Source organism: Pongo abelii, chromosome 20, assembly GCF_028885655.2.
Source record: "Pongo abelii isolate AG06213 chromosome 20, NHGRI_mPonAbe1-v2.0_pri, whole genome shotgun sequence".
Lineage (NCBI taxonomy): Eukaryota > Metazoa > Chordata > Mammalia > Primates > Hominidae > Pongo > Pongo abelii.
In genome coordinates this window covers 35,265,485-35,282,500 of record NC_072005.2, presented here as the reverse complement: position 1 = coordinate 35,282,500, position 17,016 = coordinate 35,265,485, and the positions used below count along the sequence as shown (strand labels likewise).

Genomic DNA, 17,016 nt, shown 5'->3' with positions numbered 1-17,016 from the left:
GCTGCAGGTTATATGTGCAGCAAGTATAACCTAATATTTTAAAGTCTTCACTAATTCAGAATCTTTGTCCAGAACTGGCTGAAATCCTTTGAGTTAGCTATGAAAAAGGAGACTTAAAGCAAATTAACAGTGCAAATTCTAAAGACATGTTTAAACCAAAAAAGAAAATTTAAAACCTCATAAGAACTTAAGCAGTCATTTTCACCTAAAGATAAACGATATGCCTACTCACTAAGTAAGACCAAATATTTACAAACATTTAGTTAACAGTTTGTAGAATTGTATATATTTGAAAGGAATGGAATTGCAGATGTAATAACAATTATTTGCAAAAGACTAATAAAAGTTATGAACATCATTCGTGAAAGGAGTCTTTTTTACTTAGCCATATATTCATATGTACTGAATAGTATGAAGCCTGTAAATATGCAATTCTCTACGGAATCCTTTGTGACCACTCTATTCTCAACCTCGTTTCTTTTGTGTGCTGGAATTTTTAAATATTCTTTCGACAGCTTCAATAGGACGTGCCCCCTGGTGGAAATACTCACAAACCTCTGGACAGGATGTACTCCTTCTTAAACCAGTACAAAGGTTTGGACTTCTGCTTTAAAATAGCGCATTGAATACACATACTTAGTATTTGCCTTTCTCCTATACCTTAGTAAAGTAACAACTAAGAAATTTTTAAAGGCATAAACCCATAAAGACAAATATATTTGAAGAGAAAATAGACAAGAAATGTCAACCAAATTTTGGAAACTGCACAACTGATAATGGACTTTGCACAACAGAAAAAAATGGAACCTAACTGTGGCAAGGAAAAGCTGCTACAAGTTGATCTGGGATATCGGACCTGGAAAAGGCAATTCACTTGGGAGTATTTCCAAAGGACGAGTGAACTTTAACCAAAGATCTAGATAAAAGTTTGAAAAGAACAGGTCCCCAAACCCTGATCTCACAAGAAAGGTTTCTCCTTTCTTGCTTAAACAAAAGATTCATAGCTTAGAGTGGTTTGTGGGGATGGTAGGGAATAGGGAAGTAGAAAGAGAATAGAAAATGTCTTAGTGAAACCAGGAAGATTAATTCCAAGTGAACATACTGAACCTTGAAACGCCCAGCCTGGTTCTCAGAACACTAGATGAAGAAGATCAGAAGACTCTTTTGTAGAATCTGCTGATATTTAAAGATTGCTCAAATTAAAAAAAAAAAAAAAAAAATATCAGCTTGCTACCTTAAATCCCTACAAAAAATACCTATCAGTCAACAAACCTTGCCTATGCACACAGAGCTTCCTGACAGTACTCAACTCATGTATAAATGGTTAGCCAAGGATCACCAGACATTTGAAGAAATTCTTGAACATTAATGCTAGAGACCAAAAAAAGAGAGCAAGAGAGAAAAGAGGGAGAAGATAAAACATGGAGGAAATGTTTAAAAATGAAAACTTTAAAAGAAAAAACAAATACTCCTTAAAAAAAGACCCTCCATCCATGAAACAAGAACAGGACGCTGTAACAAAGAAACATCCAAAGAACAAAAAAAGTGCTTCCAGAAATGAAATTATGTACCAGAAAATTTTAAAGTCAATACATGATTTAAAAGATTATGTAGAAGAAATCACTTCAAAAATTACAACAAGGACAAACCAATAGGCAACAAGAAAAGGAAATTTTCAAATTAATAATATAAATTTCCCAGGGCTGCAGGACTTAAGCCTCCACTCAAAAAAGGCCCACTAAGCACTAGCAAACAAATTTTAAAGGATCCATAGCACAGCATCAAGCTGTACCACTGTAGTATTCCAGATCATGGGGAACAAAGGCCAAAAAGGAATCTCAAAACTTTAAAAACAAAAAAACAAGTTATATACAAAGAAAAAGCAGCATCAAGATTTTCAATAGCAACACTTAAAGACAGAAGGTAACAGAATAATGTATCCAAAATTCTGAGGGCAACAATTACTTAAGACCTAGAATTCTAAACAGTCTAGTTAACAATAACAAGCAGGAGTATAAGGAATATAAGAGTTATTCAGATACATAAAAATTCAAAGACTTTTTGGGAACCTCCGAGCAGGTTCCCAAAAGTTACTGAAAGCAATATTCCAACAAAATAAATAGAACCTGAAAAAAGGGTGCTTTGGGAAACAGAAAACAGGAAATAAATAAAAGGCAAAAACAGGGTAAGAAGACACCAGGAAGACGGCTCTCCTTTGATCAGGAGAGAAGCCAGTCCAAATTGAAGCAAGACAACGAAAGACTCCAGCAGTAAAATTTCTAACAACAAAAAAAGTATCTGACTTAATTAATGACAGACACATAGAAAACTATGCAACAAAAAAGCAGTTAAATTCAATTAAAAGCCTGTACAAGAACAAAATGGAATTACATAATATCTAAGCATGAATACTGATTCAACAAAAACTGTGATACAACAATAGCAAAAAGATTAGAGAAGCAGAGACAGGGAGGACATGTAAAAATGCTAAATGGTCCTCTTAAATTATAGGCAGGTAGTTAATAATACATAAAATTAAAAAAAAAAAGAAGTAAACAAAAACAGGATATGCCAAACCACTGGAAAATATGAATAAAAAGAGTAGAGTAAAAATAGCCAAAAACAGAAAGTAATTACATCTGAGGAATGGGAACTGTGAGCCAAAAGGGATAAGTGAATGCTGCTCTTTTTTTTTAAAATAATGTCTTAAGATGGTTTGTGGTTATTTAAAGCTATATACATCTATCATAAACTAAAATCATAAATTTGTATTTTGAAATGCCTTATTGGAGATACTCAAGAGCATACACATTGCTCGATAAGGTACGAATCTACAAATCCAAGAAGCTCAACGAAATCCAAGTAGGATAAACCGAGACCCACACCATGACACACTATAATCAAACTGTTGAACAACAACAAAGAGAGAATCTTGAAAGCATCAAGAGAAAAACAACTCATCACAAACAAGAAATCTTCAATAAGATTATCAGATTTCTCAGCAGAAACCCTGAAGCACAGAAGGCTATGGGATGACATAATATTTAAAAAGTGCTGAGAGAGAAACAAAATAATTCATCCAAGAATTCTATGTTTAGCAAAACAACAGTCTTTTAAAAATGAGGGGAAATTTAAGACATTCCCAGATAAACAAGAGTTGAGGGCATTCCTCACCACTAGACCTGCAATACAAGAAATGCTAAAGGAAGTTCTTTGGGTAGAAATGAAAAGACAGTAACTCAAAGCTATATGAAAACACAGATCTCTGGTAAAGGTAAACACATAGGCAAAAATAAGTATTACTGTCATTTTGGTTTGTAACTCCACTTTTTTCTTTTCTATGTGATAAGGAAAAATGAATACAAATCACTGTACATCTATATTAGTGGAGACACAATGTATAAAGATGTAATTTGTGACACAAATAATATAAAGAGGTGAAGGCGCTGAACAGGAATAAAGCCTTTGTATGTGATTGAAGTTAAGTTAGTATAAATTCAAAATACATTTTATAACCTTAGGATGTTCTATGTAATCGCCATGGTAATCACAAAGAAAATACCTATAAAATAATTTAAAAAGAAGTGAAAAGGAGATCAAAACCATTCACCATAAAAAAAAAATCAAACACAAAGGAAGGCAGTAATATAGAAATGAGTCAAAAAAAGCTATAAAACATGCAGAAAATAGCAAAAGTCTTTCCCTCCATCAGTAATTACTATACATGTAAACAGATAAAACTTCCCAATCAGAAAGCATAAATGGGCAGAATCGATTGTTTTAAAAAAAGGATCCAACTATATACTGTCTATAAGAGACTCACTTGTAAATCTAAGCGCACAAATAGGTTGAAAGTGAAGGAATGAAAAAGATATTCCATACAAACAGTAACCAAAAAAGAAATGAAGTAGTTATAGTAGTATCAGACAAAATAGACTTTAAGTTAAAAAAAAAGTCACAAGAGACGAAGGATATTTCACACTGATAAAAGGTTCAATCTATCAAGATATAACAATTATAAATACATACATACCTAACAGAGCTCAAATGTATACAGCAAAAATGTACAGAACAGAAGAGAGAAATTATTTCACCATAATAGCTGGAGACATGAATATCCCCTTTTCAATAAAGGATAGAACAGCCAGAAGGAAATAAAGAACATGAACACTACTAAAGACCAATTAGACCTAATAGACATATATAGAAACCTCCACCCAACAAAAGGAAAAATACACACCTTCTAAGGGAAACATGGAACAGTCACCAGGATAGGTCATATGAGAGGCCACAAAATAAGTCTCAAAAAATTTAACAAGATTGAAATCACATAAAGTATCTTTTCTAATTGGAATGTTCAATAACATTAAAAATCATTAATAGAAGGAAAATTGGAAAAAGTCATAAATATATGAAAATTTCACAAAACAATCTGTCAATGGGTCAAAGAAGAAATCATAGGCGTAATTAAAAAATATGGCTGGGCACAGTGGCTCCCAGCACTTTAGGAGGCCGAGGCAGGCAGATTGCTTGAGGCCAGGAATTCAAGACTAGCCTGGACAACATGGTGAAACCCCGACTCTACCAAAAATACAAAAATTAGCCAGGCATGGTAGCCCTCACCTGTAGTCACGACTACTCGAGAGGCTGAGGCAGAAGAATCCCTTGAACCCGGGAGATGGAAGTTACAGTGAGCCAATATTGCACCACTGCACTCCAGCCAGGGCAACAGAGTGAGTGGGACTCTGTCTCAAAAGAAAAGAGAAAATACCCTGAGACCAACAAAAATGTAAACTCAGCGAAAATTTATGGGATGCAGCAAAGCAATGCTAAGAAAGATATTTATAGCTGTAAATACCTACATCAAAAAAAAAGAAATACTTCAAATCAGTAACTTAACTGTACACTTTAAGAAATTGGAAAAAGAAGAGTAAACTGAATCCAAGGCTAACAGAAGAAAGGAATAACAAAGGTTAGAGGATGATAAACAAAACAGAATTTTTTTAAAATGGTGAAAAATTAATGCAACCAAAAGTTGGTTTTTTAAAAGAGCAACAAAATTGACAAATCTTTATTAGATTGTCTAAGAAAAAAAGAGAAGATTCAAATCACTAAAATCACAAACAAAAGTGGAATAAAAACTAATATTACAAAAATTAATGGGATTATACAGAAATAGTACAAACAACTGAATGCCAACAAGTTTGATAATTTAGATAAAATAGACAAATTCCTAGAAAAACACAAACTACCAAAACTGAAATCTGAATAGACTTGTAACAAGTAGCATATTGAATCAGTAATCAAAAACCTCCCAAGAAAGAAAGGACCAAGAAGAGATGCTTTCACAGATGAATTCTACCAAACATTCAAAGAATTAACACCAATCCTCTCAAACTCTTCTAAAAAATGAAAAGGGAGGGAACGCATTCTGTGAGGCCAGCCAGATAAAAATATGAAAACTACAGGCTAATTTCTCTTATGAATGTACATATAAAAATGCTCAACAAAATGCTGGCAAACTAAATACGGCAGCGTATTAAAAGAATGATACATCATGACCAAGAATGATCTCTGCCACACCCTGGAATGCAAGAATGGGTTCAACATATAAAAATCAATGTAATATACTACATTAGCAGAATGAAGAGGAAAAAACATGGTAATCTCGATTGAATCCAAAAAAGCCTTTGACAAAATCCAACACCCTTTCATGATTTAAAAAAAAAAAAAAAAAAAAAAAACTCAATAAACTAGAAACAGAAGGGAACTCCCATAACATAATAAAGGCCATATATGAAAACCCCACACTGACATCACACTCTATGATGAAAGACTGCGAGTCTCTCCCCTAAGACTGGGAATAAGACAAGGATGCTCACTATCAACATGTCTATTCAACAACATACTAGAAGTTCTAGCTAGAGCAATTAAGCAAGAAAAACAAATAAAAAGCCTCCAAATTGGAAAGAAGTCAAGTTCTCTCTACTACCAACATATGATACAATCTTATATGTAATATGTAGAAAACCCTAAAGAATCCACACACACACACACACACACACACACACACACACACACACACACACACACACACCACCCTGGTAAAGCTAATAAAAAAAATTCAGCAAAGTTGCAAGATGCAAAATCAACACACAAAATCAATTGCATTTCTATGCACTAACAATGAGAAATCTAAAAAGGAAATTTATAAGCAATTCATTTAAACTAGAACCAAAAGGACTAAACTCTTAATCAAGAAGGTGCAAGACTTGTACACTAAAAACTATAAAGTGTTGCTAAAACAAATAAGACACAAATAAATAGATATCCTATGTTCACGGAGTGAATATATTTAATAATTAGGATGTCAATACTACCCATGGCAACTGACAGACTCAGTGCAACTCCTAGTAAAATCCAGTAATTTTTTTTTGCAAAAACAGAAAAGCCCATTCTAAAATTCACATGGAGCCTCAAGGGTTCCCCAATAACCAAAACAATATTTAAAAAGAAAAACTAAGTTGTAAGTCTCATCTTTCTGTTTTCAAAACTTACTATAAAGCTACCCTCATCAAAATAATGTGGTACCAACAAAAATACAGACTTACGGACCAAAAAATAGAATACAAAGCTCAGACATAAATGTATGACCAAATGATTTTTGACAAGGGTGTAAAAACCATTCAAAAAGGTAAGGACAGTGTTTTCAACAAATCATGTTAAGAAAAGTGGAACCACATGCAAAAGAATTAAGTTGGACCCTTACCTTACAAGCATATATAAAAATAACTCAAAATGGATACAGCAACCTAAAAGAAAGCTAAATCTAGGAAACTTAAAAAAAAACACAGGGAAGCTGCTTCATGACATTTGGCAACAATTTATTGGATATGACATGAAAAGCATAGGCAAAAACAAAAAAACACTAACTGGACAATGAAAATTAAAAATTTTTGTGCATCAAACGACATTATCAAGAAAGTAAAAGGGCACTCTACCTGGCAGCTATTTTTTTTTTAAGTAAGACAAAAAAAAAAGAAGTAAGTAAAAGGGCAACCAACAGACCAGGAGAAAATATTTGCAAATTACACTTCTGATAAGGGACTAATATCCAGAATATATAAAGAACTATAACTGAACAAGAAAAACAACCCAAATAAAAAATGGGCAAAGGACTTGAATAGACATTTCTCCAAAGATGATATACATGTGGCCAATAAACACATGAAAAGATGCTCAACATAATTAATCACTGAAGAAATACAAATCAAAACCCTGCTGATATATCACTTCAAATCCACTTCAGACTATATTCCTTGATGATATGCCACTTCAAAATCTATTTATTTTATACATAAAAAATATAGTAACAAGTGTTGACAAGAATGTGGGAAAACTGGATTCCTTGTATTTTGGTGGTGAGAATATAAAATGGTACAGCTGCTGTGAAAGACAGAATGGAGGTCCCTTAAAAAATACAACATAGGGCCGGGCGTGGTGGCTCACACCTGTAATCCCAGCACTTTGGAAGACTGAGGCAGATGGATCACCTGAGGTCAGGAGTTCAAGATCAGCCTGGCCAACATGGTGAAACCCTATCTCTACTAAAAATACAAAAATTAGTCGGGCATGGTGGCGCACACCTGTAGTCCCAGCTACTTGGGAGGCTGAGGCAGGAAGGCTCTTGAACCTGGGAGGCGGAGGCTGCAGTGAGCCAAGATTGCACCACTGCACTCCCAGCCTGGGCAACAGAGTGAGACCCTGTCTCAAAAAAAAAAAAAAATCCACAGAATTTCCATATGATCCAGCAATTCCACTTTCAGATACACACCCCAAATAATTTAAAGCAGGGAACTAAATAAATATTTGTATACCTATATTCATAGCAGCACAATAGCGAACAGAATAATTCACATTATTCACAAAATAAAATATTGTTCATCCTTAAAAAAAAGGAAATTCTGACATGTGCTACAACACAGATGAACCTAGAAAACATTATGCTATGTGAAATAATCCAGACACAAAAGGACAAATGCTGTAGGATTCCACTTACGTAAGGTATCTAGAATAGCCAAATTCATACGGAAAGTAGAATAGTGGTTACCAGGGGATGGGGGGAGGAAGGAAGGAAAAAATGGGGAGTTATCACCTAACTGGTACAGTTTTAATTTGAGAAGATGAAAAATATCTGGAGATGGATGGTTGTTATAGCTGACCAACCATGTGAATGAGGGGAAGGGAAGGGAGGGGAGGGGAGGGGAGGGGAGGAAAAGGAAGAAAAGACAGTAAGTTAGCTAGTTAGTGGTGCCAGGGGGCCTACAATAAGGTATCAGTTTCAAAACAAGTTTGCAAACACACTGGGTTGGCAAAGGTGTAGTCAGTCTGTTAAAGCCAGCACTGTCAAAGTTAAAAATCTACCTCACTTCATGCCAGCAATTGTATCTTAGTCATTTATCCTACAGATACACACAAGTACAAATGAAACACACACACACACACACACACACACACACACACACACACAGAGGTTATTCACTGCAGCACTGCTTCTAACAGCAAAAAAAAGGAAGACGATCTAAAGGCCTATCAGTAAAGGACTGGCTAAATAAACTAGGGTACAATATAATACTATATAGCCATGAAAAGAATAAGACAGCAAGCTGCCAAAACAAAAAAATAAAAGTGTGCCTACAATTTGAGTGGAGGTGTATAGGGTGGGGTGGGAATGCATAAGTCTATGGCTGTAAATGCACAGAATATCCCTGGAATAATGAGTAAGATACTGATAACAGCGATGCCTCCAGGGAGGTAAACTGGATGTTAAAGAACAAGAAAAGGAAGCATAGTTGTTTTTTAATAAATATCCTTTACATTTTGTATCATGTCCATATATAACCTACTAAAAAAATAATTTTTAACAAAGCCCATCTTGTGAATACCTGATGCACCTCATATACAATCTTTCTTCTCCTATCACTTAAAAAAAAAAGCTGTATTCGGTACTAACAATGTCTTATCACCCACTTTCTTCTGAAATGTGCCTAAAAATGTATTCCTAAATCAAGATTTTCTTTAGAATGCTCTGTAAGATAACAGACATTACATTTTAAAAGTTTATCAAAATCAAGTAAGTTTGGGAACCACAATATTAAACAAGACTAAAGGGATATTTTTCATTACAGGGCTTCTAAGTAACGTGCCTATGTGCATTTGACTCTCTGGTAGAGGGAAAGCAGTGTGCAGTGATCTACAAACTTACTTGATTATGTTAACAACATTGCCTCTAGGTCACCACTCATCCAATGCTTCCCCTCAACCTTCACATTCAATCAGTTGCCAAGTCCTATCAGGCTCAGAAATTCTTCTTGCTTCTGATCTCTTCTCTAAGCCTATAGTCATTACCCCTAGTTCATGCTCTTATCCCTTCATGTCCACCCTTCCATTTAATAAAAAATAACTTTATCGTAAAAATGAAGACTATGCATTTTTAAGACAAAAGTAAAAATAAGATAAATGTGTCAGATACAATTCTGAACAAAAGACACATGGTAAAATAATTCTCCCCACATTATCTTTGAAACGAAAATCTATTAAGATCATCCTATAAGTAAAACTGTTTAACATTAATCACTGGCCTAATGACTTTAGAAATGTGGCCAAATGCCTGTTGTCACAGCCAAAAATTCTAAGACATGGTGCCTGGATACTAGAATTTCAAGTCATTCTATATACCGGTGTTCAAAAGTAGATTACAGAGACATGCAGAAACAAAATTACCAAAAACATGTCTATACTGTAGAGACCTCTGATTAAATCCTGGTCTTAAATCCTGGTCTTTTCACTTAGTCTCACTGAAGATGTACTCCTTTCTAAACAAAAAATTGCTCTCTAACCTAAAAAAGAATTCAGCAAATCTCAAAGCAAGTATTTAGAGTAAAACTTTTAAGTTCATGTGAAATACATTAATCCCTAATTTGTAACATTAAAAATACTTTAAGAAGTTCCTATTTCAGCAACAACAGAGTAATAAGATACTAAAAATATTAAATAATCTAAAAGAGGACAAGAAAGGGTAACAAGAGGAACAAAAACGGGGGGAGAATGCCAAACCTGAATCCAAACATATTACATTAAATGTAAATGGTCTAAATACATCAATTAAAAGACTGAAATTATCAGAATCAATTAAAAAGGAAAGATCCATGCTGCCTGTAAGAAACTCACTTTAGGCCAGGCACAGTGGCTCACACCTGTAAACCTAGCACTTTGGGAGGCCAAGGTAGGCAGATCACTTGAGGTCAAGGGTTCGACATCAGCCTAGCCAACATGGTGAAACCCCATCTCTATAAAAAATACAAAGATTAGCTGGGCGTGGTGGCACTCGCCTGTAATCCCAGCTACTCGGGAGGCTGAGGTGGGGGAACCACTTGAACTTGGGAGGTGGAGGTTGCAACAAGTCAAGATCGTGCCACTGCACTCCAGCCTGGGCAACAGAGCAAGACCCTGTCTCAAAAAAACAAAAAAAAGAAACCCACTTTAAATATGATATAGTTAGCATAAAAGTAAAAGAAATGGAAAAATATATGCCATGCAAATATTAAACAAGAAAAGCTCAATGTATCAAATCCAGTAATACATGAAAGAATATACCATGATCAAATGCGGTTCATCCAGGGAAGAAAAATCAATCAATATAATCCATCACATTAACAGATACAGAAGAAAAACTACAAGATCATATCAATAGATGCAGAAAATACATTGGACAAAATTCAACATATTTTCATTTAAAAAATCTGCAAATTAGAACCAAGGTAGAAAGTTCCCTAAATTTATAGGGAGTATTAATTTTTTTAAAAAATCTACAGCTAACAACACACTTAACAGTAAAATACCAAATGTTTTCCCCACAAGATCAGTTTCAAGACAAAGATATCTACCTACTCTTACCACTCCTATTCAATATTATACTGCAAGTCCTAGCCAAGGAAGTAAGGCAAGAAAAAGAAATGAAGTGTATATACCTTGGAAAGGAATAAAAAAAATAGGAGCTATTTACAAAAGGCATGATTGTCTACATAGAAAATCCCATGCAATCTACCCAAAAAAAGTTCAGAGAACAAATGTGGTCAGCATGAATGGAGGATACAATGTTAATTCTTTTTAAAAAAGAGTTATTTCTATATACTAGAACACTTGAAAAACAAAATTTTAAAATGCCATCATTTACAACAGCTCCACAAAAGGTGAAACACTTAGATATAAACCTAACAAAACGCATATGACCTGTATGCTCAAAAACTACAAAACTGATGAAAGAAGTCCTAAATACAGAGATACACTGTATTTACAGGCTGTAAGTATTTACACACTGGAAGATTTAATAGTTAAGGGGTCAATTCTCCCCAAATTAATGTGTTGATTTAGTGCAATTCCAATCAAAATCCCACTAGGAGTTTTTGTAAACATAAACGAGTGGTTTCTAAAATGTATATGGAAAGGCAAAGGAGGTAGAACAGCCAAAACAATTTGGAAAGAATAAACTTAGAGCACCCGTACTACCAACTTTAAGGAACACTATAATGCTACAGTAATCAAAACAGAGTGGCATCAGCAAAGAGACAGACACATAGATAAAGAAACAGAATAGATGGTCCAAAAACACAATTACACAAAATGGCTCATTCATTTGTTTTTTAACAATTTAAGTTACAATTCACATACCATACAATTCACCCATTTAAAATGTACAATTCGATGGTTTTCGTATATTCAAAGGGTTGTGCAACCATCACCAAAATCTGTATTTTTATATTTTCATTGCTCCTAAAAATCTCCATACTCTTTAGCAGTCACTCTCCATCCTCTCTCACACCTTCCTGGCCCTAAGCAGCCACTACTCTCCTTTGTTTTATAAATTTGCCTTTTCTGAATATTTCATGTAAATGGAATCATACAATATGTGGTCTTTTGTGACTGGTTTCTTTAATTTATTCTAATGTTTTCAAGGTACACATCTTTTTATTGCCAAACAACATTCCACTGTATGGATGTATGACACTTATTCACCTGTTCATTAGTTGATAGACATTTGGGTTGTTTCCATGTTTCGGCTACTATAAGCAGTGCTGCTCTTAATATTCATGTACAAGTATTTGTGGACATATGTTTTTATTTCACTTGGGTAGAATACTATCTAGGTGTGGAACTGCTAGGTCACAGTAAAACACAATGTTTAACGTGCTGAAAAATTCCAAACTGTTCTCCAAAATGGCTTCCCCAGTTTACAGTCCCACCAGCAATGAACGAGGGTCCCAATTTTTTCACATCCTCACCAACAAGTGTTACTGTCTTTTTTATTATAACCATCCTAGTGTGGTATCTAAGATGGTCTTGTTGCCAATTCATTTTGACAAAGGTGCAAAGTCATTTCAATGGAGAAAGAACAGTATTTTCAACATAGTATTGGAGCTACTGGACATCCATATGCAAGAAAAATGAACCGTGACCTAAACCCCACACCTCGAACAAAAATTAACTTAAAATCAATCACAGATCTAATTGTAAAATGTCAAAGTATAAAACTTTTAGAAGAAAACACAGAAGAAAATCTTCAAGAACTAAGGTTAGGTAAAGCGTTCTTAGATATGACACCACACATATGATCCATTAAAAAAAGCTAAAAGCTGAACTTCCTAATTAAAAACTTGCTCTGGAAAGACACTGTTAAAAGAATGAAAAGACAAGATGCAAAGTGGGAGAAAATATTTGCAAATCACCTATTTAACATAAATCCAGAATATATTAAAAAAAAAAACTCTCAAAACAACAGTAAGAAAATATACAATGCAGCGGGGTGCTGTGGCTCACACCTGTAATCTCAGCACTTTGGGAGGCAAAGGTGGGTGGACCACAAGACGGGCAGATCATGAGGTCAGGAGTTCAAGACCAGCCTGACCAACATGGTGAAATCCTGTCTCTACTAAAAACACAAAAATTAGCCAGGCGTGGTGGCACGCACCTGTAATCCCAGCTACTCAGGAGGCTGAGCAGGAGAATCACTTGAACCCGGAAGGTGGAGGTTGCAATGAACCGACACTGCGCCACTGCACTCCAGCCTGGGTGACAGAGTGAGACTCCATCTCAAAAAAAAAGAAAGAAAATATATAACCCAGGCCAGGTGCGATGGCACACACCTGTAATCCCAGCACTTTGGGAGGCTGAGGCGGGTGGATCACCTGAGGTCAGGAGTTCAAGACCAGCCTGACCAACATGGTGAAACCCTATCTCTACTAAAAATACAAAAAAATTAGCCGGGCATGGTGGCGCACGTCTGTAATCCCAGCTACTCAGGAGGCTGAGGCAGGAGAATTGCTCGAACCTGGGAGGCTAAGGTTGCAGTGAGCCAAGATCGCCCCACTGCACTCCAGCCTGGGCAACAGAGTGAGATTCCATCTCAAAAAATAAAAAAAAAAAAAGCATATATAACCCAATATTTAAAAATGGGCAAAAGAGTTCAACAGGTAAAAGAGGACACAAAGATGAAATAAGTGCATGAATCAATGCTCAACATCATTAGGCAATGACGCAAACTAAAGCCACTATACAGCTATTCAAATAGCTACACTTCTTAAACTGACAATATTGAGGGCTGGTAAAGACACAAAGATACCACTCTCACACACTAATGAAAGAGATGTAAATCATACAGCTACTTTGGAAAACAGCTTGGTAGTCTCTTAAAAATTGAACATACAATTATCATATGATCTAACAATCTCACTTGTAGGTATTTACCAACAGCAACAAAAGTGTATGTTCGCACAAAAACCTGTACACAAAGGCTTACAGCAGCTCTGTTCCTAACCGCCAAAAAATGGAAGCACCCAAATGTCCCTCAAAAGGTGAATGGAAAAACTGCTGTACGTGCATTTAATAGATATGCATGTAACAGAACACTCCTCGGCAATAAAAGAAATGAACTTTGAATATACAGAACCACCTGGATGAGGCGTTACAGCAAGTGAAGAAGCTAGTCTCAAAAGACACAGACATGAGGTCGTCAATCCTTAGAGGCAGCGGTAGGGTGTGACCACCAAGGGGCAGTGTGAGGGAGGTTTTGATAGGAGCTGAGTCCTGAGAGCAGTATCTTGTATCCTATTCTGTGTCCTGACTGTGATGCTGGCTAAACAAATCATGACACGTGTTGTAACTCAGACCTTCCCCAACTACCCCAATCAACCATGACATAGATGACTATGTGTTTAACTGGTTATATTTCCTCTGTCTTAAGAAAAATATAGTACCTTTTCTTAATAAATGTTAAGTACAACAATATATCTAAGTATTTTCTTCAGTTATAAATTATAAAACCATGTGAATAAAAGAGCTTTACATAATTTTTTTTTTTTTTTTGAGACAAAATTTCGCTCTGGTTGCCCAGGCTGGAGTGCAGTGGCACAATCTCAGCTCACTGCAACCTCCACCTCCTGGGTTCAAGTGATTCTCCTGTCTCAGCCTCCCAAGTAGCTCACACCACCACGCCCAGCTAATTTTTGTATTTTTAGTAGAGATGAGGTTTTACCACGTTGGTCGGGCTGGTCTCAGACTCCTGACCTCAGGTGATCCACCTGCCTTGTCCTCCCAAAGTGCTGGGATTACAGGCATGAGCCACTGCACCCGGCCCAGAATTTATTGTAACAGGAAATATGTACTTTGAAAATTCTTTTAGATAAATATTGATCCCAAAAGTCATCTATGTTTGGTCACTTTCCAAATCCACATTTAACTACTAGAAAGTGATTTACAAAAACATGTTTCTCTACTCTAGAGCTCTATTCTATTGTAGTAAAAGTATTCCCATTAATATTTTAAGTTATAACTAATTATAAAGATTTTTTTCACTGAAATATGAAAATCAACGTGAACAAACTTCAATAGGCTATGGATTCGTTTCATAACGTCAGAGCTACTTCAGTACATAAAGAGAGGCTTCGTCTTCAGTAAGGTCTTTAAGAAAAAAGTATGCCCATTCTCTTTTGCTAATATACATGACAAAAATAATGCAGCAAAGCCAAAAGATTTATCATTGCCAGAAATTACATACAGGCCTAACAATAAGATTCTGATTAGTGTCATAAAAGATCAAAATATATATCAATTATAAACTTATAGGAGTTGATTTGCAATTAGAGTCTCCAAATATAGTTCCCAGAATTTCACTGAGTAAATGAGTTCTCTAGTACTCATTCATGTATAAGTGAAATCAAGTTCAGCTTTAGAAAACTCAGCTGTTTTCTGTTTAGTATGACCTTATTTATACAAAAGGATCTTCCCAACATTTATTTTCAAATACACATTTAACTAAAAGGTTAAAAAGCAGGTAGGGTGGATATTATACTCTCAATCTAAATACGTATTACAGAAATAACAACAGATTATAAACTGAACCTAATTTTAAAATATTACTAAGCTAGAACCCAAGCTAGCTCATCCAACTGCAAAACGTGTAGTGTGTGCTCTGTGTGTGTATATGTAGGCTTCTACACACCTACAGATAATTAGCACGGATAAACAAAACTCAAGAGCTGCCTTAATAAAGGGATGCAGAGAACTCAAACAACTGCAAAAGGATAAGGGTGCTGTTTTAGGTAGCACCTTTTCACACCTGGTCTCCTTTATCAAATGAAAATATGTTTTTTTCCCAAACCAAAAAGCATTTTTAAGAATTGTCTACTTATGTAAATAGGTATTTCTCTTAGTTCACTAAGGAGAAAACACATTATTTCTGTGTACTAAAGTATTAAGTGCAAAAAGAAGTCTATAATAGCAACTAAAAAAAAAATTATAAGGTATAAAATGACTCCAATTTTTATGTCTTCCCAACTTCTAACTACAAAATCACATAATGACTTTGAAACTTTGCAACTTCTGAAAACATGCCAATGTAGGTGACATTTCCAAACCAGATGCTCCATTCTCCAGCTCATTCTCAAATGTTGGTTCTACTCAAACTACCTACAGTTCAACAGAATCACAAACAGCCTGGATTCATAGATCACGGAAGGTACCTTTGGTAAGAAACAGCCCTTCAGCTTGGCAATCTGTGAATGGATACATATACAACAAAGAAACATCATTTAAAATGGGTACCTACGTTCTTTTCGGTGCTCAACTAAACCTACAGCCTGCTTTGCTGAGCACTTTGCAAACCAGTTGTCCCCCAGTAAAACAGTGACTTCATTAGTATGGACAAGTTTTCCTGGCATGAAGGCAAAAGGGCCAAATGGTACCTATTGTTTAAAAAAAAGAAAAAAGAGAAAAAACGTAAAACACTGAAATTACATTTTATAAAACACTTTGCATTAAAAGCCTTACATTACTGAATTTTTTTATTTATACATTGTGAAAAATAAAACGCCAGCTTCACAGAAATTCAACACTATATTAAAATTTTACTAAGAAAATCTAAAGAAAATTGCTTTATGTTCCTAAATTAATGTTAAAACAGGAAAATAAATCCACACCATATTTACATACAGCTCTTAAAGAAAGTAGTACTGTCTCGGCATGTTTATACTTTTCATTCACTTGCAAATCTAAATGAAAGCAACTAGTAGTGAAACACTATCAATGCAAAATACTTTTGATAAAGAAAACTAAAAATTATTTTCAATAAAGTAGCCACTTTTGCAAAGCAGGAATTAGTAAACAAATAGCTTTAATGGATCTATCTAGCTGTATATACAAAATACTTGGACAAGTATAAAAGAACAAAGGCTTCATAAGAAAGAATATTCATGCAATGAAAGGTTCTAATCCAGGGCTCATGAATAGATCACTATGTCGATGTGAAGATCATTAAAACAAAAATTAGCAGCACGTTTTTATATAAAAATCAATGTCCTAAGGTTTAATTCTGTGAATTACAAAACATTATGGCCTATTCCTGCTCTGGCTAACAAGAAACGACTTAGTGCCATATTTCTGTCATAATTACATTTTTTATAT

At 35.0% G+C, this 17,016-nt stretch overlaps 1 protein-coding gene across 6 annotated transcripts in view; it reads right to left on the bottom strand.

Annotated features, from left to right (window-relative positions):
• The window catches only part of URI1 (URI1 prefoldin like chaperone), a 90,279-nt gene that overhangs the window by 13,219 nt on the left and 60,044 nt on the right, over window positions 1-17,016 (bottom strand). For all 6 annotated transcript variants that reach the window (XM_054538812.2, XM_054538811.2, XM_054538813.2 and 3 more), the window contains one exon: window positions 16,163-16,298. In XM_054538812.2, the coding sequence (XP_054394787.1) occupies window positions 16,163-16,298 (136 nt within the window). The remainder of the gene's footprint in view (window positions 1-16,162; window positions 16,299-17,016) is intronic.